We start from the raw sequence: 24,749 nt of genomic DNA, 5'->3' as shown, positions 1-24,749 counted from the left end.
TCTACATCAGTGGATAGGGTACCCACATCAAATGAGATCACAGATCCATCCACAGGACTATTATGTAAATTGATGATCACAGGAAGAATTGCCAGAAATCATCCCTGACCTCCTCAATACGTTTTAAATTAAGCTAAAACATCATTATTTCCATTTTAGATAAAAGAATAAACCAGAGTCCACTGAGAAAAAAAATTGTTTAATTCATATACTCCTTAATCTAAAAAGGAATACATTGATGTGAGAACATATTCAATCTTTTATTTTATTTGAACTATAGGGCAAGTGCCAAGAGGTGATACCTGTGTGGGTCAAAAGACCACTGACTCAAGCAAAAAAAAACAGAGGTGTCTTGGTTTCTCAAGGCAGAAAAAAAAAACAGAAGCTTTATTTGATCAAGCCTCACAAGAATTGGGCATCTCTCACTACCAGGGCAGAGATAGTGAAGAGAGGCTAAGGCTGAGAGGACAAGTAGGGAGATATATACCTTTGTACAAACAGTTCTAAGAAATCCCACCACAGAGGCTGGACCCCCGTCCCCATTTGCTGAGACTAGTGGCCTCACTATCTAACCAGGAGTAAGTTTTTACCCAATACAAGCACAGAAACTACAGAATTACTTTATAGGGAAATTTTAATGCTAAGATGGCAGTTTGTAAGTAGGCTAGGGGAGGAGGAGAGATTTACAGGAAAACGAAACTTAGGCCTGGTGAAGTTCACATCCTAACTAAATTTGTCCTGTCTCTATTTGAATATTGCCTTGCCTGAGTTATTCATAGGGAAGCTTTCACAATCTTGTATTCCATTCACAGCTGAGGTGACATCTATAAATCTAAAGAAGGAGGGGGAGAAAGACATTCCTAATCAGATTCCCACAGACTCAAATTTATCCGATTTCCCTTTTCTCTAAATATTGATTCTCATACATTTTAGATATAAATATATATATATATGTGTGTGTGTGTGTGTATATATATATATGTATATATATATACACATATATATATTCCCTGTGAAGCCTTCACACTTTATTCTCTCACTACCTCACACATACGCCATTTTAAAATATATATATGTGTGTGTGTTTGTGTATCTATTTATATGTGTGTATAGCTATCTAGTTGTGAAAACCATATAGCATTTAAAGTCTTTAACAGTATTACTCTAAAAGTCCACATGATAGACGTATTCTTCCATGAAAATATAACTCTCTGGGACTTTGTTGCTCTTTCTGTATCTCACTGTCTGACTCCATCTCTCCCTTCTCCCCTTCGTTTAACGAAATATAATATATATAGATCTAAAGCATTTATATGTATGTAAGCATATGTGTGTGTGTGTGTGTGTGTGTAAAATTTGTTGCTTGCTGAGTGGATCATTTTCTGTATCTAAAATCAAGTTGCTTTTTTACTTCTGTAGTATTTTTTTTCTATGAGTTTTTAACTTCATGAAGTAGAACTGGAAGTGACCTTAAAGTTCATGTAATCCAATCCTCTGATTTTCTAGGGGAAGCAGCTCAGTCTATTTTTTGTATCTCATTTTTGGAACAAGATTCCCTAAACCAAAAAAGGAAGGAGCTAGAAATTGCCAAATTAGATAAACAAAGCTAGTTTTCTTACATATTTCCCTGATTTCTAAGGTTCCTTTTAGTTCTAAAGTTAGTTTAAATCACATATAACTAGAATTATATAATGACTTAAAGATTATGTATATCTTTACAGAAAAGTATATTTTCTGTATAATAGTTATTACTATTTTGTACTCCATGGCAATGGAGTATTCAGTAGATTATGGATTCATTGTGAACCTGTCTAATTTTTTCAGCTTTTAAAAAATTCACTGTACAAAGTAAGAATTGAGACCATATTTTTCCTGAGTGACTCCTAAAAGTCTTCATAGCATGGGCTCTGTGGGCTGTGATTTTCTAGTGGTTTGTTCACATTGGTATGAATTTCTAACCCGTCAAGAGGAAAGAAACCTTTAAAATGAGAGCCTCTGATTTGTGGAAATTCCTGATGAGTTTTTCATTATAGACTAGTCTGGTAAGGCAGCACTTTACAAAGTAGGTGAGAAGTTAATGCTCCCATATTCCACTGGAACCATGCAACAACCTCAAGAGGTACAAGAAAAGCCAAGCATCTTGTACCTGAAAGGATTCTCTGATTTTCCTTTTTGTACTTGATCTAATTTGGAAGTGAGTGGGATTTGTTGCACCGAATGTACAGTACAATGAGGAGGTCTTATCTACCTAGAGAACTATTATGATAAAGCAACAATGTTTAATTTAAAGTAGGAAATTTATCTTTTAAAGTATACGTTTTTCATACCTTATGGGTCTGAATTAAGAACATATCTCCAAAATGAAATCTCTTTGAAAAAGAACAGAGATCAACATAATCATGATTTATCAAAGAAATGTAACCAAATGAAAATCAGTCACCATAATGGTGAGACCAAAAAAAGATCTAGGAACCCACCTCAGCCAACAAACACTTGGATTTCATTGTCACATCAAGAAAGATTTTCATTTATAAAATCTTGTGGAGGCAGATGGATTAAAGTTTACAGCAGTATTCTTTTTATAAAATAGAAAAAACCAATAGAGGACAAAATAAGTTCACAAAAGATTGGTCAGAAACTCAATAAAGTGAGCTGTCATCATGAATATGAAACTGGAAGGACAATAAGCAAGTAAAAATTGGAAAAAAAAACCTATTGAAATGTTGGTAACAAACTCTTCTTCATTGATGATAATAGAGCTACCACACTTAGACTCTATTATCACAATCTCTGATTTGCTGAATGAGGAAGTAGAAATAGCATTATAGAACAAAGAAATAGGGAGGGCAACTGGACTAGACAAAGTTTACAAAGATTATGTATATGTTGGTTAAAGCATAATCTCAAAGATTGAGAGGGATTGATCATCCATCTGAAAGAGGATAGAATACCAAATAATTGGGGGGAAAAAATCTCAGACTTTATTATATAACAAAAAGGCAATCAAGAAGATATAAACTACTAATCTATATGCCTACTTTTCCATCGCTATAAAATCTTTGAGTATTCTCCACAAGAACTGAGGGCATTCTTCATTATTGTAAGAAAAAGGAATAAGTAGGATTTCAAAAAGCATGTTCTACAACAGATTACATCTTTGCAATCACGGTTGACTGTACAATCTCATTGTGCTTATTGCTTTTTTCTATAAAAACAGTATTTAATTTGATAGAGCAAATTGCCATCTTAAAGGTTTTGTTACAGTAAGTTATCTCCCTTGTCTGTGTCAAAATTGTACAAGATTCATTGAAAGGTGTATCAGTAGAGATAGCTTTGTTAGACTTTGATAATAGCAAGCAAAACATAAATGTATGCTTGTTAAAGGCACTTGCAACCATTATGGAGGATGTCTAGCATAGACTTTTAAATAGAAGAGGAATTCGCTATAAATGATGAGGTCTTCCAGATACTCTTGCTTTAAATGACATTGTGCATAATGCATAAAGCCCTAGAACGTTATAGAGCCTCCTAAATGATATCCACTCTCTCAAAATAGTTCAACCTAACTATCCACTGAGGATAATAGATAAAGAATGGCTGTTACTCAGTATAAGTATTTGGTTGGACAATCTGTACCACTGGCCCATCAGTACATATTTTAGACATCCTTTGTAGATATACAGTGAACTGGGCCGAGAATTGAATAGGAGAAAGAGCCTTTGGGACATTACACAATTCTTTTAATGATTCCAACCTTCTTCCTGAAACAAAGGCCCATATTTTTACCATCAGTATTCTTTTATGCTCTGTGACTGAGTTGTAGAATACCAGGTTCTCTAAAGAATTAAAGAACAATGGAGAGAGACACGTGGTGGGCTACAACGTGTTAACAATGAAGAATTGTGGAAGAATTGCAGCAGCACAAAAGGATGGCAATGGAGAGATGTATGACCAGAAAAGGAGATGGACTGCTTAAGTTGCAAAATAAATAATAATTGGGCAGCTTTGTTTTTATCCATGCAATATCAAGAGATCTAGGGCAGGGTGCTTAAACTTTTTACACTCGTGACCCCTTTTCACCTGAGAAATTTTTACACAGTCCCCAGTATATAGGTATATAAAATAGGTATGCAAATCAAACATTTACTGATAATAAATCATAAAGAAATTTATTTTACATCAATTCTTTGATATATCTATATCTATCAATCTATATATATATATATATATATCATTTTGCCATTTATTAAAGACAAAGGCAAATTTGTATACTAATGAGATGCCTGTGCCTATTTATTTTTACGTAAAGAATTAAATCTTGGAGGAATATTTCATACTATAGGGCGTAGAGCATCTTCAACATTTTTCAGAGTTGATTGATATTTTGATTCTAATTGTTAATGCTGAGAACACCATATCGAATAAATGCGTAGTACAACATGGCAGAGGTATGCTTAGGGCCGTTTCAGAAACTGTTGGAAAATCTGCCCTGATCCCAAGCCAAAATTCATTTAATGATTTTTTAGGAAACTCAAGCTTTAAACCTGTGTCACTCGATAACTTGGCAAATTCTCCTTATTTTTAATGGCAGATGACTGACATTTTTTATTTCAATTGAGTATGGTTTATGAACCCAACTTAGTTTTTTAGAATCAAAATTTGAAGGGAAGTATTTCTGAAGCTGTCTCCAGGTACTTCATATCATCAATTATAACTCTTACAATTAAGTCTTTGGGAAAGTTAATTTTTATTATAAAAATCATCTGTAGCTGTAAACATTTCTAAAGAACCATTTTCTACCCTATTCTTCCATATGTTAACTTTTTAGTAAAACTTTCAATTTTATGTTTTAACATAAATGTGTTACATTTTTTTCCTTTTTTCCTTTTTTCCATGTTTAAATCATTGAGTTTTTTGAAAATATCTGACAAACAACACAGTTTTGAAAGCCTTAAGTCATTATGAAAAAAGTTAACAAAATCAGATTTCTGCTCAGTCAAAAATATAACAGCTTCATCTTTCAATTTCAGTAATCTGTTTAAACTTTTCCCTTTTGAGAACCACTTTACCTCTGCATGTAGTAATAAGCTTTTGTAATCGGAGTCCATGTCTTTCCAAAGGTTTGAAAACAAATAACTGTTAAGGGCATGGTTTTTAATGAAGTTAATGATTTTGATAGTATTGCGAAGCACAGCATCTAACTGGTGATATTTTTTTGGCTATGAGTGCCTCCCGATGGATCATGCATTGAGTAAAAGTGATATGTTCATTGCCAGCAGCTTTAACTTTTCCTACAAATGCAACATTCTTGCCCATCATTGCTCCAGCACTATCTGTACAGACTCCAAAGCAATTTTTCCACTGTAAACCTTCATCTGTGAAAAATTCATTGACTTTAAGATACCATACTTCACCACATAATCATTGCAGATTTTATGCCAAATTTTTTGCAAAAAAGTAGGGTGCAACCATTATGTGAAGCATTTAAGAAAATTTATGCCAGTATTGCTTAAAATTCATTTATCACTGAACTGTCTTTGGTGCAAGATTAGGATGCATGGAATACTAGCGAATATACGTTAAAATTGAATACAGACAATGCGTGTGTGTGCTAAGAATTCTAGGCTCACTGCTTGCAATGTGCAAGAGATAAAAGTGTATCCATATGCCATTGGTAAATACACTGTTGCTCTGTTTACCTTTTAAGTGGCGTGATGAACAGAATTATGCCATGCGACAATTACACAGTGAAAGGTTACAAACCAATTTTTTGTGACAATTATGTGGTGAAATACAGTATATCTTCCCCTCTTGTGTGTCCTTCCAAAGGGCAACAAAACAATAATTCTTCACGTATGCTTCTTTCATAAACATATCTTACATAAAGTAACGACTGTGCCGTGTAAGAAATATCAATTGTTTTACCTAACCGCATTGCAAACTTTGGGCTGCCCTTAAGCCTGGTAATGAGCTGCTGGAATTAGTCATTACTAATTTCAGAAATTCTTTTGGAAACAGTATCATTCGATAAAGGAATTTTACAAATTTCATCCCCTATACTTTTTTCCATGAACTATTTCTGACATTTTAGTAGCAGCAGGTAACACAGGATCTTCTTTTGTTGCGTAGGGCTTTTTAGCTTTTGCAATTAAATGAGAGGTTTTATAGGATGCAAGTTAATACTTTTTATTGACGGTAACAAATTTCTCAAAACATTCTTTTTCCTTATTTGAAGATTTTAAAAGTCATTCAAAATATTCCTTTGGTTTCTTGCAGTATACTTCATGCTTGGTATTAAGATGTCATTTTAGTTTGTCTGGTTTCATGCTCTCCACAGCCAAAAGTTCATTACAAATTAAAAAGTTTTTTCCATATCATTATCATTATTAGAAATAAATCCACATTGCAAAAATAATTCAACATATTTTCTTTTTCTTGTCAGTTTAAGTGTACTACAACCTGGTAGTGAAGACTGCCACATTGTCAACAGTATTTTTATCTCTTGTGTCTAAATTTAGCCACTTATCCATAAATGAAAAATATTTTTGTCCTAAAATACAAATATTGCTAATAATTTCTCACATAAAAACTAGCTTTAGTGTATGAAATTACATTTATGCTTAATTTTAAAAATTGAGGTTGATGCTTATACATATATCAGTGATGGTAGAGGAATATTAATTATTAAAGGGCTTTTGTCTTTACTTGCTGCAATTAAACACATTTTTGTAAAAGAAGGAGATAACAGCAATTTAAAAATCAAACATTCTAACACAGTCCAATCCAAAGATAAGCTAATTTAATACTTACACGCTGAGGAATGATGATAGGAAAATATTGTCTTTATTTTCCATAATTGAACTACTATTTCTATAAGAGCAGAAAACTTTGTGTGGACAGTAAAAACACTGCAGTTCATAACATACAGTAGTCTTGAATCTGAGCCAAGGTGTTTCTGGCAGTGTTCGTTGGTGTTGTGTGGTGTGATAGCATGCACAGTGCACAGTGCACGTGTTGTGTTCAGAGCCAAGGCTGCAGTGAAGTCGCGTGGGCAAACGCTGCCAGAAACAGCTCAGATTCATTATACATTTGATTTTTAATTTTTGGCCATTGCATGTTTAGGAACCTTTTACCATTACCAAAATTTTCAAGATCCCCCACATTCAATTACGTGACCCTATATGGAGTCATGATACACAGTTTAAGAGATGCTGATCTAGAGAGAGGCCCTCAGCAAATTGAGAGGACTGTCCTTCGTGGATTTACAGGAGGACATGGATGAGAAGGTATGGATATATTGTTATGTGCTCTACTGGAAGGGAGTACCCTTATCTTTAAAAACATAGCTCCATCAAAGTAAGTCAGAAAGTTTTTAAGTACATACTGAAAAATAATACTGACTACAGTCTATACTCTGGTTTTATGCAAACCAGGACTGGTGTAGGGGCACATGGTTTGTTGCTCATCGACTAAGTACTTTGCAAAGTACAGTAGCTCTGAGATCAACTGTGTGCCCCCCAGACTACTTGCCCTGCTTCTAACCCAGGTTCTGCAACCATCGTTGAGGGTCACCCATAATTGAGCAGTCACTGTGAAGATGGGGCCTGCCTTCCTTGTCACCAATACCAACCAATAACCAACTTCCACCCATGGGAAAAATAAGCCAAGAAATCCTGAGGACATCATACTCTGCACCAACCATAAGTCCTCCTTCTAGCCCAGTCTTCAAAACCATCAAACTGAGAAGCAACCCCCATGGAGAGAGGACCCATTGACTGTTTCTGTAGGTGTTAGAACCCACAGAACCTCCTCAGCAGCAAGATGTGAAGATCTGGAAAAGAAAGTCTTTGGCACTGTCAAATGAATCAACAGTAATAACATGATTTGGCCACTGTAAATGACATAAAAAGTGGGGTTACTATCCCTTTTGTTTCTACATCCTAAGGACCCTGGGACCTTTCTAAGACCTCTAATGTGTGTTGTGTCCCCCATTAGAATGTCAGAACAGGAATTATCTCCACTTTTCTATTTGTAATCCCAGTACATAGCATGTACTTTGTACATGGTTCCTAATAAATGTTTTTCATTCATTTATTATTCATTTACAAAATAAGTTTAGTAGAGTAATAATAGAGTTTAATAAACAAAGTTTTAGTAGAGTAAACTTGCTATCCTCTAAGAGTTTACAATCTAAGAACAACTATGATGATGTGGAACTTTTAGGTCTTATATTAAACAAACAGCTGTTTGTTTAATATAAGGTATACCAAAAAAGGAGAATGCCAGCAAGTGGGGAGGCATGGCTATTATATATTGAGGAAAGTTCCTGTGGAGCTTCCAGTCTGTTAAAATGAGATTTTAAATATTCTTTTGACTTGTTTGTTTTCCTTTTATTCTCATAAATACTTAAGGCTTGACTGCTCTTTTCTCCAATCCAACATTCATTTAGTGCCTACTATGTGCATGACACTATCAAAGCAATACACTGAGCTTATAGTTGAATAAACTCAAGAATAGTTTACATTCTAATCCTTTTTGTCCTGCTATTTTTTTTTGTTATTTTTGGCAACTTATTTAGCTTCTTTAGTTGTTTCTACCCTGGCAGTCTCCCTCATCAGATTTGCCAATCCACCTGCAAATTTGCCAGCTTCCTTCATAATGACCATCTTGACAGGTTAGAAATTCAGATCACAAATTCCAAAAGTAACTCTGTCAAAACTCCAAATCCGGCCAGTAATTGCCCCATTTGGAAAGTCTACCCAAGAATATAGTCCAGCAACCACACAAAGACCTTGCCCCATGCATATTTTTTTTTCTTTGGGCATGAAATCTTTTGAGATTTTACTCCTAAATAGTTCTATTGACATGAATTTTTTTCCTGTAATGAGGAAGGTGCTCTCTTATTGAGAGCCCTTGAAATTTGGAAATCCCACGCAAGTATTTTCTGGGAATTTAGACCATTACCATTCCGAATTTAAATGGAAAAATACCTTTAGTTTCTTGATTTCTTCCTCATTAAAATATTCAAAGATATGCTAAGAATATCTTGCCTATAAATTACTTCATTTTAAAAAGTGTTAAGCAGCTCATTGCTAATGAGGTGATCAAATGCCTCTTAGAGAAAACGCATGCATCAGGCAAAATTAGGGGTGATCATGCATGTGGTGTTATCAATGGACAAATTCATAACTTAGGAGTATTACTTTTATAGCTCTCATTATTTTTCGAACAGTTGAGGCCCTCTCGGAGGATGTAACATGCTACCTAAATACTATTTAGATTAGGATGCAGAGAGACCATACCAGCATCCCTTTACTTCAGAACTATTTCAAACCAGTCCAACCATTCTGGACAGCAATTTGGAACTCTGCCCAAAGGGCTATAAAACTGCACACTCTTTGACCCAGCAATACAATTACTACAGAAAGATAAAAGGAAAAGGACTTACATGTACAAAAATATTTATGTCAGTTCCTTTCGTGGTGGCAAAGAATTGGAAATTGGGGAATGGCTGAAGAAGTTGTGGTATATGATTGTGATGGAACACTAATGTGCTATAAGAAATGATGAGCAAGGTGGTTTCAGAAAAAACCTGAAAAGACTTATATGAACTGATACAAAGTGAAGTGAGTAGAGCAAGGAGAGCATTGTACATAGTAACAGCAATATTGTATGATGATCGTGAATGATGTGGCTATTCTCAGAAATAGTGATTTAAGACAGTTCTGAAGGACTTAGGATGAAAAGTGCTCTCCACCTCCAGAGAAAAAACTGATGGCAGTTGAGTGGAGATTGAATCATACTTTAAAATTTTTCTTTATTATTATTGGTTTTTTGGTCTGTGTTTTCTTTTGCAACGTGACTAATATGAAAATGTTTTGCATGACTGTGCATGTGTAATCTATATCAACTTGCTTGTCTTCTCAAGGAAGGAGAGGGGAAGGAAAGAGAAAGAATATGGAACTCAAATTTTTTTTTGATGTTAAAATTTTTTGTTTACATGTAATTGAGAAAAACATAAAAGTTAAAAGTTAACTATTTCAGGGAACTCTGTTTCTGGGGTCATAGTGGCTTTTTGTGACACTTTTAGAGGAGTCTTTTTGGGTACCTTTTTGTTGCTACTTATCTTAAGAGAGGAAGCATAGCATAGTGGAAAGAGCCAGCCTCATAAGCAGAAAGCCTTCATTCAAGACCCACTTTTTACATATACTGGGTGTGTGACATCCTGCAAGACTTAATCTCTGGGCTCTAGGCAACTCTTTCTAGACTGTAAGTTATAGAGAAAGTGCTGACTTGAATTGGTAGAGAGTTTTTTCCCCCTGGAAATTACCTATACCAATGAAACTACAGGTCTAATTCCTTCCCCTATCTTTTTTTTTTTTTAAGTAGCATTAGTCCCTCCCAAACTTAGTATTTAGTGCTCCAACTTTCTGGGTGAGCTTGCCAGACTTTGTACTGCTCTGGGTAAAATGACCAGTAGTGTATTTTAGTAGTACACATAATGTAGAATTATGAGAGCTATACTGAGATGAGATCTCCCACGACCTCTATACCTCCTTTACAGCTAAGGGAAGTCATCCCACTGTGGTATGGGCCACTAAAAATTCACATTTCTTATCTCATTTGGGTCTTCAATACTGTATAGGCAGTCCTTTTAATCCTCCCCGTTTGTTTCACACTTCCCACTGTGGCTTTCCAAACCTTAACATTTTTTCTCAGGCCATGTGTAGGTAGGGTCCACCCCTACCTACCCCAGCCCTGCTTCCCTCAATGGAGTTCCTCACTTCATACTTATAAAATTGAGTCCATTTGCCCTGATTCCTCCCTTTCTTACCTATTCCGTACCTCAGAACCCTTCTACATCGTTACCAGTTCTCTTTTGTTCTAGCCAAGGAAGAAGCATTAGCATTTCTTGCCAGAGCCAAACCCTCTACCTGTGTTTATGATCCTGTCCTCCTTTCTCTTCAGGGATCTTATCCCATCAATCACTCTTCTTTTCTTTCTCATCTTCAATCTCTCCCTGTCCACAGGTTCCTTCCTTGTTCCTACAAACATGTCCAGCACTCCACTCTCTTCACTAACCGTTACTTCACCCTGTCTTCCCCTCAGGCTGTCATGCTTTATCTCCTTTCCTTTAATGCCAAACTCCTAGGTCATTTTATTTTCACCCACTTACTTTTCACTCATGGAAAGCTGACTTTTTAGCCCCACCATATGACTAAAACTACTTTTTCCAAGGTTACCAGCCATCTCAACTATTCTTCCCCATGACCTTTTCTCAGCCCTCTTTTTTTTTTGTATGTCTGTAGCTGTTGATCACCCTTTCCTCCTGTATATACTCTCCTCTCTTGGTTTCTGTGCCACAACTTTCTTCCCGGCTATCTCCTTTCTATTGTCCTTGTGTCACCCAGTGCTTAGCATAGCAGCTTGTGCATTGTGGGTGGTTAATGTTCAATTGAATTGAATGCTCACAAAACATGTATAAGAGATGCTTAAGCAGTCCGAGGTCCTCTAGATCACAGAACTTAGGTGAATTAGTGTAGCACTGTATAATTTAAACAATTGTTCAAAATAATTCATTAGACTGAAATTTTAAGTGTATTAGAATGTAGACTCAGATAATGAATTTTGCTATGTCAGAAGTGTCTGGACAAGGAAAGTGCCATTTTAGTTCATGAACTAAATTTAACTTTGCTAAGAAATATGCTTGAATCAAATAAGGTTATAATACATGTGATTTTTCTGTTTTTTTTCCCTAGTAATCCCATTGAATCTAGAAAATCTGGTAGCACTAGGAAAAGAAGAGGTAAGTTCTTTAGTTACTTTGTAATAACTCCATATAATTTAGAAGTAAAATATGTTTATTAACATATGACTCTCAGAAATTAATGTAAAACAACTTAAAATCCTTATTTACCCCTTAAACTTTACAGGATCTTTTTTGTTTTTGTTTATAAATCCTATGTTAAATGGAATGGGATTGTTTTCTTTAACTGAAAGTAGTTTTTATCTGACCCAAATTTATGAGTTACAGAATTCTCTGCTAAGGTAAGTGAGAAGTTGGGTCTATAAACAATACTATTCTATGTAAATTTCAGTTCATTTCAAGTTTTGGATAAATGTAAAAAGCTAGAGAGACAAAGGGATATTTCCTTTTACAAAAGGAAAGATATTTACCTGAAATAATTAGTATTTTTTTTTCATTTTAAATGTGCTATTTTAATCATTATCTTAATAATTAAAAATTTTGCCATACAATGAACAACAAAAAGGAATATCTATGAACCTTTTGTTACATATGAATTTTTCTAAAATGTAGTAAATTTAAAATAATTGCCCTCTTTTGTACCCTCTTCTGGACTTCTTTTTGTTTTCTTCTATGTATATTTAAATCTTAGCATGTCTGGCATTACCCACTCACTTGTACCCCTAACAAACATAATTAAGCAAAAAATATCAATGCATTGGCAATGAAAGAAAATCTCTGTCTCGTTTTGCACTTCTAATTATTGGGGAAGCTTTTGAAGACACATAGTTTAGTAGGAGATTAGAAATGTTGATGTGTGTCTATATTCTTTCTACTGAGGTAGGGAAGGAAGCAAGATAACAGGCAAAGTCAAAGCATATTAAGGCTTTTTTTTCCTGATTAGTTGGGAATAAGCAGAGAAGGATATTCTAGAGGAGAAAAATCGTGGATTATGGTACAGAACTGGTCTAGAGCTCTGAAGCTATACACATTTCTGGGAAGGCTTCTTGTCTCTAGGATAACAGACATGGGAAGAATTACAAAAGAATATTTTCATCAGAAATAATGGTAGTTAAAGATCATGAGGTACAGAATTGTATCACTTAAGTATGAAATACCGGTTAATGTCAAGGTCTGGATTATATGCATGTAGGTGTTTGTTGTCTTTAAAAACTGGCTTTTAAATACAGTTTGGGGCAATACTGTTTATATATTAATGAAAAGTTCTATTAATATATTTCTGTGCTTGAAAGCACATTAACTTCCATCTCAGATAAACCTGTCTAGAAAGTAAGTAGGGAATAGTGGATAGCATGATGGACTTGGGATCTGAAGAGACCTGTGTGAAAATCTAACTCTTGCCTATGTTTTGACTATGAACAAGTAACTTAATTCTTTAAGTTTCATTGCAAGTCAGCAAGAATTCATTCAAAGCCTACTGTATATAAGATATTTTGCTAGGTGCTGGGTTTAAAAAACAAAAATTGTCCCTGCCCTCAGAAAACTTATATTTTACTGAGGGACACAACCTGTACATAAATTAGTATAGCAGAAGGGAAATCAAAGAAGAGGATGAGGAGAATCAGGGAAGGCTTTGCTGTGGAGTTGATACGTGAGTTGAGCTTTGGAAGAAGACAGATTGTGAGAGGTGGCAATGAGGGGGCTTGTACCTGGAGGCAGGAGATGGCATAATGAGTTTCAGGGTATGACTACTGGTCTATTTTGACCAGAACGTTGAAGGGTGTAAGAAAGATCATAAGGGAATATAAAGAGATTATAAGACTGGAAAGGTTAGTGCAAGTCAAACTGTGGTAGAAGGCCTTAAATACCATACCCAGGAAGTTTGTATTTTGTCCTAAAGGGAATCACAGAAGCTTTTTGTGCAAGAGAAAGAAATGATCAAAGCTATGCCTTAGGAGGTCAGTAATTGGAGCAGAGGAGGGAGAGTATTCCAAGCATGGAGGACAGCCAGGGAAAATGTGGGAACTGAGATGGATTATCTTGTTTGAGAAACAACAAGGAGGCTGGTGTCATTGGATAGGGAGTAAAGTGTGAGAAGACTGTGAAGATAGGAGGGGCCTAGGTTATGGAGGACTTTGAACAGCAAACAGATATTTTGTAGTTGATCCTATGGGTAATAGGGAGCTACTGGAGTTTACTCAGTAGGGGGTGACATGGTTATACCTATGCTTTTGGAAAATCACTGGTGGCTGAATGGAGAATGGACTAGGGTGGGCAGAGACTTGAGGCAGACAGACCCACCGGCTGGCTGCTGGCAATAATCCAGGCACGAAATGATGAGGGTGCCTGCACTAGTGTGGTGACAGTGTCAGAGGAGAGGAGGGGGCTATATTTGAGAGAAGGTGTAATTTGTAGGCCTTGGCAACAGCTTGGAGTGGGAGAGAGTGAGGAATCCAGGATGACTTCTAGGTTGTGAGCCTGAAGGAGCTGGGAGGATGGTGTTGCCCTCTTATGGTAATGGGAAAGGTAGAAAAGGAGAAAGAGTTCTGTTTTGATCATGCCTCACTAGCTTCATGACTAGTCTTCCTCTCTGGTGTCATCCTTTACCCTTCTTTTGCATACTTCCTTCTTGGCAATATATTACCTGCCCCATATATATTACAGGCACCTCCATTGTACTTCTCCATTGCCTTTTGGGTGACCTGCAACTTTCGTTCTTTGAAAAATGTGTTATCCTATCACCCACAGCCATACTGCATCGCTTGAATTTTCATATTAAGAAGATGAGCTTTTGTTTCAGGGAGAAGTTTGGGGTCGTCTAAAGCATGCATAGGTTTTCCAAAGGCAGTTCAACTCATTCTTTTGCCTCTTCAGTTTGGGGCCAGATCTCCATCCAGCCACAGTAGATGCCCAAGATGATATGCACTGATGGACTAGCTCTTCCACTCCATTCCACATCATTCTAGGCCATAGGCCTTCTTCATCCACTTAGTTTTTTCTTTGTGGATAGTTAAGGTTAATCCTTTTGAGTGATTATGGAACCGTATAGGAATCTCTGCAGTCTCTGGGCCTTGATTCATTCAGAGCCCTGTAATCTGCCAACAAACATGTCTGGAATACTTCACCTTCTATAGGGAATCTCTTCCATTTGGTGTCTGCTGGACATCTTCCATAATGGTAACAATCACCTTTGGAAAGCTTCATTTGATATTAGTCATCATAGAATAAAGTTATTTTGTATGATTTTGATATACAAGATAGACACATAGGAGAACTTTTAAGACTATTTTGCCTAATGAAATCAAATGTTAGTGAACAGACAATAAGTCCTTGTAATGTGTGCACTTTTCATTCAGTTATGTGAATGTAAAGGTGTGGTCTGCTTTAGGATAATAGTTAAATAAATGATTGAAATAAATAGTTTAATAAAAGTAAATAAAAGTGTAAGAAACTCCTTTAATGAATTTTCATTATAATACATCTTCATTATTATTTATTAAGTATGTTTTGTATGAGATCAGCCTTGGATGAAAGACTAACATGAAACCCCATGATGATGGGGTATTCTTAACATTTCCAGTTCTGAAATGTTGTGCTCCTTTAAGTATGCAGTGAATTTTAAAACCCTGTTCAGTTTTAACATGTTAATAAAAAATATTAATAATCTGCTTATTCCAACAGAGATTATAGCTGAGTACTAGATCAGGAATAAGATGCCTTTTTTTTTATTTACTCATTGAGGAGGCAGAACAATTTAGCCATCATGTAAATAAATACTAATTTGATATATTGAGAGCTGGCCTCCTCTCTAGGAAAACCTGGCTTCTAGTCTGCTTCTGACACACATTGACTGTGTGACCCTGGGTAAGTGATTAATTTAGGCTATAAGTTACAGAGAAGGTGTCAGTCTGTGTTAGTAGAGGGAACCTCCTCACCTACAAAGTTCTCCTATACCAAGAAAATTCACAGGTCTACTCCTTAGAACTTTATCCCTAGAAATTTAAAATGCTGAACTTAACCTGCTTTCTTAGTGTAGAAATTAAACATACATTTTCTTGGTATAAATATCAACATGTCTAAATAAGTTACAGTGATGTTAGAGTGCAAAGATACTAGAAAAATTAAAATGATGTAATAGAGCTTTCATTGCATCAGTTTTGATCTCTATTCCCCCCCCCCCCCACACACACACCTTTAGCAGTTCTTGGGCTGTATATTGACAAATAAATAGTTTTTCTAGAGCTAGTGCTGTCAGCAAGCAAGAGAGGCAGCTGCTCCCAACGCCCAATACGGAGGAACTGATGAGATACTCAATGTACAGAGATTCCCATCTTAAGCTTTAATAGCTTAAACCTATACTAAGACTTTTGGGATTCCTTATGTGTTTGGATGCCAGAAAATTTTACTATTATGCCTATTTTGTGATGTCATATTGAATATGTTAAACAAATAAAGACTAAAAGTAATTTGGTATTACTACACACACATATGCATATATACTATAATATTAGTATACATAACACCAGGTACAGTTTTCAGATGTTTTCAATGTCACAGAAATGCCCTTTTATGGCTCTACTTTGTACTAAAGAGGTTTTAATCTAATAAAATAATATTACTCTCAGTTATAATTGTAGCAAACTGAGTTCTCTTATTAAATATTAACTTGCAGAATTATCTTAACTCTAAATAGTTTTTTCTTTTTTTTTTTTTTTTTGGAGGAGGGAAGGCAAGGCAATTGGGGTTAAGTGACTTGCCCAAGGTCACACAGCTAGTGAGTATATCAAGTGTCTGAGCCCAGATTTGAACCTGAGTTCAAATCCTGAGTCCTGAGACCTGAGTCCTCCTGACGCCAGGGCTGGTGCCCTACTCACTGCACCACCTAGCTGCCCCCTCCCTTTTTTTTAAACTTTAAATAGTTTTAATTGTATATGTTAAACACTATCTCATCTGCTTTATTATATAATTCTTGTAGAGATTTTAAAGCAGCAATCTTGTCCCCATAAATAGCTGCTTCTTAAAATTAAGAATTACTTGTAGGTTATGTAAGTGCAAGCAATGAGATGATGCATTACGTATTTGTCATGAAGTCCCATATTCCAGAGCTAGAATATTTAGCCTGTAATTTGACTATATAAAATATAGATATCTGCTTTACCAAGTCAGTATCAGAAGATATTCAACAGATTCACTTTCACTTAACTATTATTTTCTTAACTGGAATATCAGACCAGAGTATAAGTTTAGAACAGTTCTTGTTACTCGGAGGACTGAAGGTAAAACATGTGTTTCTCTTCTCAGCAGAAAGGGGTGTGAGGCAGTGTTGCCAGATATGGCCAGTGTGTTGAATTGTTTTTCTGAACTGTACTTTGTTACATGAGAGGTCTCTTGGGAGATTTAGGGGAGTCATTGAAAAGTAACTGAAATGTTTAAAAAGTGCATCAACTTAAAAGTGTTTAGAAATTACATCAAATAAAAATAAGTATGTAAAAGATCATTCCAAAGGGTATTAAAAGAATGTTAATAGCTTAACAAATATTCTTATGGGTCTTTTTATATTGTAGTTGCAAAAATTAGACCATGATCTTGAAATGTTACTGTCCACGATTCAGTCAAAGAATCAGAAACTACTGGAAGACTTAAGAAGGTATATCTCATATTGTGCATACGTTGTGACATTAATAGCAATAGAAATGATAGAATATACCTGATCTTTTTTTTTCTAAATGTTATTTTCTTTGAAGAGAGCAAGGATGGTTGGATGAACAAGAAGAGCTAGTAGCATCTCTCAGTGAAAAATGTAAGGAAATGAAAAATCAAAGGATGCCAGTTTCTGAGCAAAGGTATACTGTGCTGTTAGGCTTTATCAGTGAGATAGTATTGTGAACTTGTTTGTGTTGAATGAAATAAAATATTGGGAAATTGTGTCAGGAGTTGTGAGTGTAGTCTTGATTCCTGCTACCGAATAATGTTTAATTATTTGGTAAACTGATTTCTCCGTACTGTTTAATTTTAGGATTTGTTAAATTGGGGGCATTTGTTCTTTTTTACCTAGATATTGGGCTAGAACTAATTAAATGTGTGTGAAACATATCAAAATCCTTTTACAAAGCGTGATACACACAAAGAAGGTAGCATTCTACCATGTTTTTTAGAAATTGTGCTTTACCGTATCATTTGTTCTCTTAATATTTGTTAGAACTTTACTTGAACTGAAAACAAAAATGACTAAAATAAGAAGACATAGAGAGAATCTCTTGACCTCTCTCGGTGAGATTCTAGACAAGCATTTTCCTCTCCTTGAAGAAAATGGAAGTAAGAAGAGAAAAGTAAGTTTTGGATGTTTGTTGGGATTTTTCTTTTAAGAAATCCCTTATCAAATGCCTACTTAGTGTTTCATTTTACCTTATTTTTCCTTACATTCCTTTGCCTCCTTCCTTCTCCTTTCCCATAAATTTCTGTTGACTCTCATACAGTATAAATGGAAAGAGAATCTTTCCCCAACTGTTTTTATTACCTGTTGACCTATAGTATCATTGCTGATAATGCAGGTTTTTATTTATTATCATTACTCCAAGTCAGTTAGCAAGCATTTAATAAGTGATTACTATGTGTTAAGCGAGGGATGCAAAGAAAGGCAAAAAAATATGGCCTTTGAGGGAAGACTCAAAGAGCTCTAATACTTGTGAAGGAGACAACATTCAAATAACTATGTCTATAAACAAGATATGTACAGAGTAAATGGAAGGTTATCTCAAAGCAACAGCACCAGCAACCAAAAGATAAGGACCTTGAAGGGCCCTTTGTGGAAGGTGAGATCTGAACTGAATTGTGAAGGATGCAAGGAGATGAAAGAATTAGAGCTTTGTAGATGTGGGAGACAGCTGATGCAAATGCACAGAGATGGGAGATAAGAGTGTCCTGTAAGGAGCAGCAGGTAGGCCATAGAGTACATGAAGGGCAGTAAGTATAAGAAGACTAGAAAGGTAGAAAGAGGACAGGTTGTGAAGGGCTTTAAATGGTTTTATATTTGACCTTGAAGGTAATGGTGAACCACTAAAGTTTACTGAGGTTGGGGGAAAAGGTGGGAGGTGATGATGGGGGGGCGGGAGCAGGACATGGTCAGCTAGTAGAGGAGAGAGGATTTGAGTGGGAGAGACCTGAGACAGAGAGACAAATCAGAAGGTTTTTGCAGTAAACACATGACCCGATGCAAGCCTGCCACAGAATGGTGACTAGACAAAAGGGTACATATGAGAAGGGTTGTGAAGGTATAAATGACAAGATTGGAGTGGAGTGGAGTCTGACAACAAAGTTGCAAGCCTGGGTTCCTTGGAGGATGATAATGTTCTTGACAGTATTAGGAAAGGTGGGAAGAGAAGATAGTTTTCAAGGGAAAGATAAGCATTGTTTTGTACATACATTTGAGGTGCTTATTGGGCAGTTGGTAATGTGAGATTGGAACTCAGCAGGGAGATTAGGGCTAGATGTAAGAATTTAAATACTTCCTGTCCTCTTTAGGCCTCCAATCTACTTACCTCAGTCTTCCATTTTGATTTCCTACCTACCCACTGATTTCTTCCCTCTGATACTAATCTTCCTTAAGGTTCCCATAATTCTACTTACCACAGCTTCTCTAGTAACAGTCCCCTTTCTCCATTCAGTAGTTTACCACTCCCATTTAAACTATCCCACATAGATATTAAAAATATGTACCAGTGTTAGAATTCTACTATCTACTGACTATTTATTCAAACACTTTTTACGAAACCTTATCATCATACGTAGACTAGCTCGTCTTCTTCTGACAGACTAATTACCTGTGAACTCTTCTTCTTCCATTGTTATGTGCCATGACTCCTCTCTAGAACAGTATATATTTACTGAATTTTGTCTTACCCTATTGCACCATTATTTCTGTGAAGATGATCAGTTCACTAAATAAAATTGTTACTTTTGTAAAAATGTGTGCTTTGTGTTGGTGTTCCTGATTTTTTTGGTTTTAAAATCCCATTTTTATTTTGGTGTTAAATATGGTAGATATTTATCTTCACAGTTCTTTAAAATGATTAAATTGTTGACACTTTGTAATCTAAATTATATTATGGCAATTATGAAATATCACTAGAAAAATATTTACTATATGTATAGCCAATGGCAGTCCTTTTAGAAACTATATTTGTAGAACTTTTTATTAACCTTGTCTTTTCCAAATATTTTTTGTACCCCTTAGAGAGACTGTCAGCCAAATGCACAGTTAATAACAATGCATGAAATTTTAGAGGTAAGTGTTTCATAAATTTAAAAATTTTCTTTATCTTGCTGTTTTTTAATCTTATTTTTAAAATAATGATCTTCAACAGAAATTAAATTGTAAATAAAAACAACTGATGTGTTTAGAGAAGCCCCTAACTTTTCATAGAGAGGAGAAATTTTAATAATTGTGATAAATAAAAATTGATCTATGCTTTAGAAACACATTTTGCTGAGGCTTTATCTCTTTCAGGCTAGAAGTTCAGCTACCACTTGCAGTCCTAATCCTAATATTTGTTGGCATGGAAGCTTTGACTTGCTCCATTTCCATACTGGACAGGTTCATCCCTCCTAAGTAACATGTTGGGGGCCCCCCAACCCCATTCTCAGGGGCTCACCATATTGGTGCCATACTTAGTGGAGACAACCAATTACTTTAGCCCCATTACATTTCAGAACTGCTGAGATCAAGTGGGATACCAGCCTCAGCCTTCCAGTAGGAGGGTCTGTACATGTGCCACCTCACCCTGCACATTCTATTTCTCACTATACTTGATATAATCTTTCCTAAATATGTGTAACCAAATTTCAACTCCAAATTTGTTTCTGACTTTATGTGTTGTATATAACTGAAAATAATAGCAAAGGTAGTTTTTGAAAAATGATTAAAATTAAGTCCATATTGCACTCTTTTTAATTAAAAAGATGTAAAAGTACTACATTCTGATGTGATACTTTGACAAAATATCATTTACTTAGGATTTACATGGTGAAACCCTATACAGTAAGAGTGAGTTTTGGTTTTGGATATGGGGTTATTTTGGGGGGGTTGGAGTTGCCAGCTCCCTCAAAGATAAACTTAGGATTGTGAATTCTTTCCATAAAGTGGCAAGAATTCATGCAGGAAAAAACCCCTAAGTAAAACCAGACTCTGGCTGTCTATCTGTCTCTTTCTCTTTCATGATCCAAGAACTTTCTCACATTAAGATTTTAGCTTCCTGGTCATGCTAACATTGTTAAACTTTCTTTTAAAGTAGACACCAAATTTATGCTTTTTTTCAGACCCCAAAGATAATTTTGTGTACTTAATAATATCTTGATGTGACCCTTAATAACAAATTGAACAAAAATTGGAAATAAAATGTACAGTCTAGGAAGGGAGTATAAAAATACTATGTGGTGGTGGTAAATTTAGACCAGAGTGGGGAACCTACAGCCCTGAGGCCATATTTGGCCCTCTAGGTCCTCAAGTGTGGCCCTTTGACCGAATCCAATTCTGTGAAGCTTGGATTCAAAGGGCCACACTTGAGGACCTAGAAGGCCACGTGTGGCCTCAAGGCCATAGCTTCCCCACCCTTGTTTAGACAATTTGTGTGATTATATTTTAAGTGGAAAATTAACACAAAGATCAAATGTATGAAAGTTCTGTAAGTTTAAAAAATTAATTATTTCAGAAAATCATGTTAAATCTAATTTTAGAAAACAAGAATGAAAACCTGTTTCTATTGTTTTATTTCTTAGTTTAGGTATTTTAAAATAACTCATAAATAGAATAGCTCCTTTGAAAAAAGCAAAATACCTAAAAAAAAAAATTTTAGGGTGTTTGGAAGCCTAAAACATAAGTAATACCCTAAAAAAGTATAAGGTGTTTGAAAGCCTTAAACATATGTAGCTCCCCAACTGAAATTTAAAAAAAAATAGTGTTAATTATAAAAAATGGATTTTTCATTTCTAACAGCATTCTGGGTGATGTACAGAATGTTGAATTAGAAGCTTCCTTACCCTACAGGCACATCTTACCCACAGTGAAGGAGGCAAAAATAAAACTTCTAATCAGCATTAAAATGTGAGTCCTCTCCCTGTTAACTCTTTCGGGCATTTACTACAAACACTGGTATAAGGTTGATTAGTACAACTTCTTTAAAAAATTTAAATGATTTTAATTGTATTAAAAAATCAAGTACCAAATGCCTTAAAATAGGATTTTCTATTTGTTCTATATCTCGATGTATTCAGAAATCAGACTAGAGCATTATTCACAATAGGTTCAACTTAGGAAACCTATTTTGAACACTGTTGCCCAACCTCTGCTAGAAATTATGTTGTATCTACTTTAAATATATTTTGTATTTAATTTCCTGTGTGCGTGTTTTTCTCCCAAAGAATTCAAGCCCCTTGAAGGAAGTGGTTCATTTTTGTCTCTATGTTCCAGTGTCAAGCAGTGTGCCTGGTACATAGTAGGTGCTTAACAAATGCTTAATCAGTGAAAGAATGAATACAAATGGTCAACAAAGACAAGAGATAACAAATTCAGTGTTGAGATAATTATATTCTTAGGTTATAGAGGGCAGATTTCAGACTTACCACTGGAGAATGCTTTACTTACTCTTCATTTCTCACAATTACTAAATTTTTCAAATGAGTGAAATAATATAGGTCATTATTATTAATAGGCTCAGGATTGGTATTTATGAACTCCTAACTTTATAAGCCTAACTAATAATAATTGCTCTTATTAATATAGTAATTAGCCATTTACTAAAGAACTTCCTTTATAAGAACCTTGTATAGTAGAAAACAAAATTTCCTCTTTATAGATAAGAAACATAAGCCCTCATAGGTACTAAAAATTGTTTGCCTGATGTCAGCCATCTAAGTGGTAGTTGTATGGTCTTCTGATTTATGTTCTTTCCACAATTATATCATGCCACTTCTTTTATGAATATTATTGATGAGGGAGACAAGATATCAAAGAGAAATGTCTTCCAAGCATAGAAATTGATTAGAAGAATTCAAATTTTGAGGTCGTTCCATCTCCTTGAGAGTGTTATGCCATTTTTCACCAAAGTTCTACTCCACTGCCTTATCCTGCCTTGGATATTACCTTGTATTCATGACATTGGCAGCAGAACTTAAGTACTCTGGCAGGTACCAATAATTGATTTTGTACTGGTTGTTCAAGGACTAACTTAGCTAATATCAGAGAAGATACCTGTTACCTGTTGGTGGGCTACATCAACTTATAAAAGATCTGTATCTTAGATTGTAGAGGAGATTTTAGCCTGCATTAGTGGTAGGAGTACCCGCACCAGGGACATTTTGGGTCTTTTAAATATTGAATAATATTGACTAATGATTAAGAAGTGTTTACCTTGAGGAAAAGTAAGAGTCTTAAATACCATATGCATTTTGGTTTGGCATTTAATTTTAATAGTGTTTTGTTTTTTACTGAGTTTGATGGTGATTTCATTGATTGTAGGGGTTATAACTGAATTGTTATACTGGAGTTCTTAAAACAGGATCACATCCAAGCAAAGCAAACCAGAAAAATAGGTGGTTTGTGGATTAAAATTATAATTTAGTTAATTATACAAGGGGAATTTGAAAAGTTGAAATGAACAAATAAATTTAAAATTTACTGTAGTATGTTTGGTCTTTTAAAACAATAAATTCTTTGAGTTAGAAAATTAGAATTGTAGTTTAAACAGCCCTTTAGAAAAATCAATATCCTTTGAAAGATCTGAAATGTTTATTTTTTAAGGGTTTCAAAACCTTTCCTCAAATAAAGCATATTTTGATTAATTTTTCTTTCTAGGTTCTTATAAATAGGCTACTTCATTCTCCACATGATCCATATGTAAAAATTAATGACTCCTTTTGGCCACCTTATATTGAGCTGCTGTTGCGTAGTGGAATTGCGCTTAGACATCAAGATGATCCAAGCCAAATACGATTAGAAGCATTTCATCAGTAAAAACAATGTGTTTTCTTAGATTTGGTACTTAGAAACCTTGGCACCTGAGCATAATAGAAGCCCAAGCATATGGGTATTGCTTTCACACTGAAGTTTAACCTTTCATTTGTTGCTGATTTTCCACTTATATATTCCTTTCTCATTTAGTCAGCTTTGGAATATTGTAAAATGTTTTCATAGCACTTTTTCTTTAGCATTTTGTTTCTAGCTTAACTTGGATGTTTTAGAGAATTCTAATGCAGGTGATGAATGAATATAACAAGGCATTGAAGTTGTAATGGTTCTGTAGTTTTTAATAGATGTCGAAAAAATAAATTAAAATTATTTTCACATGCAACAACTTATATGTAAAGTTATTGAAAATTGTAATATTAAAAACTAGATGAAGCTATTATTTAATGTATAAGTATATATTATTTAAATGCTAAATTATATTATATTGGAAATAAAACTTTGTGATTGTCTTTATTGAAAATTTAGTCATTTGACCATACTTAAAAGCAATCAGTGAATTATGCCACTGCAGGAATTAGGTCTTCAGAATATATATTTTTTAATTTTTACATTTTTTTTCAATTAACAAGAATTTATGTTTTTTTTTCCTGTTCCTTCTCTCTCCCCTACTGGGAAAAAGAAAAGAAAACCAAAACTCTTGGGATTAATATGCATAGTCAAGCAAAACAAATTCTCACATTAATCCTCTCAAAAAATGTTTATCTCATTTAGCATCTTGATTTCATTGTCTCTTTGTCAGGAGGTGGCCTAAATTGGAATTGTGGTATATCATTGAATTAATCATAATTTTCAAGTTTTTCAAAGAGATTTTTCTTTACGTTGTTGTAAAAAATGATTCTTCTGGTTCTGTTCATTTCATTCTCCATCAGGTCATACAAGTCTTCCCAGGTTTCTCTGAAACTGCCCCCTTCATCATTTCTTAAATGGTACAGAAATATTCCATTACATTGACAAAATGTAATCTGGTCAGCCATTCCCCAGTAAATGGGCACCCTCTTTGTTTCTCATTCTTTACTACTA

At 34.9% G+C, this 24,749-nt stretch overlaps 1 protein-coding gene across 2 annotated transcripts in view; it reads left to right on the top strand.

The window, feature by feature from the left end:
* Nucleotides 1-23,888, top strand: part of CENPK (centromere protein K) — a 33,543-nt gene extending 9,655 nt beyond the window's left edge. The window contains exons 4-10 of one of the 2 annotated variants that reach the window (XM_036740891.1): nt 11,760-11,806; nt 17,272-17,354; nt 17,452-17,550; nt 17,907-18,036; nt 19,941-19,991; nt 21,750-21,806; nt 23,556-23,624. In XM_036740891.1, coding sequence (XP_036596786.1) covers nt 11,760-11,806; nt 17,272-17,354; nt 17,452-17,550; nt 17,907-18,036; nt 19,941-19,991; nt 21,750-21,803 — 464 coding nt within the window. In that variant the 3' untranslated portion in view covers nt 21,804-21,806; nt 23,556-23,624. Of the gene's footprint in view, nt 1-11,759; nt 11,807-17,271; nt 17,355-17,451; nt 17,551-17,906; nt 18,037-19,940; nt 19,992-21,749; nt 21,807-23,555 lie in introns of both variants that reach the window. The other variant, XM_036740890.1, reaches the window with a different exon arrangement.
* The last annotated feature ends 861 nt before the right edge of the window (nt 23,889-24,749 follow it).

This window comes from Trichosurus vulpecula, chromosome 1 (genome assembly GCF_011100635.1).
Source record: "Trichosurus vulpecula isolate mTriVul1 chromosome 1, mTriVul1.pri, whole genome shotgun sequence".
NCBI lineage: Eukaryota > Metazoa > Chordata > Mammalia > Diprotodontia > Phalangeridae > Trichosurus > Trichosurus vulpecula.
The sequence above is the reverse complement of the archived record's forward strand: the minus strand, read 5'-3'. Positions and strand labels throughout refer to the sequence as shown.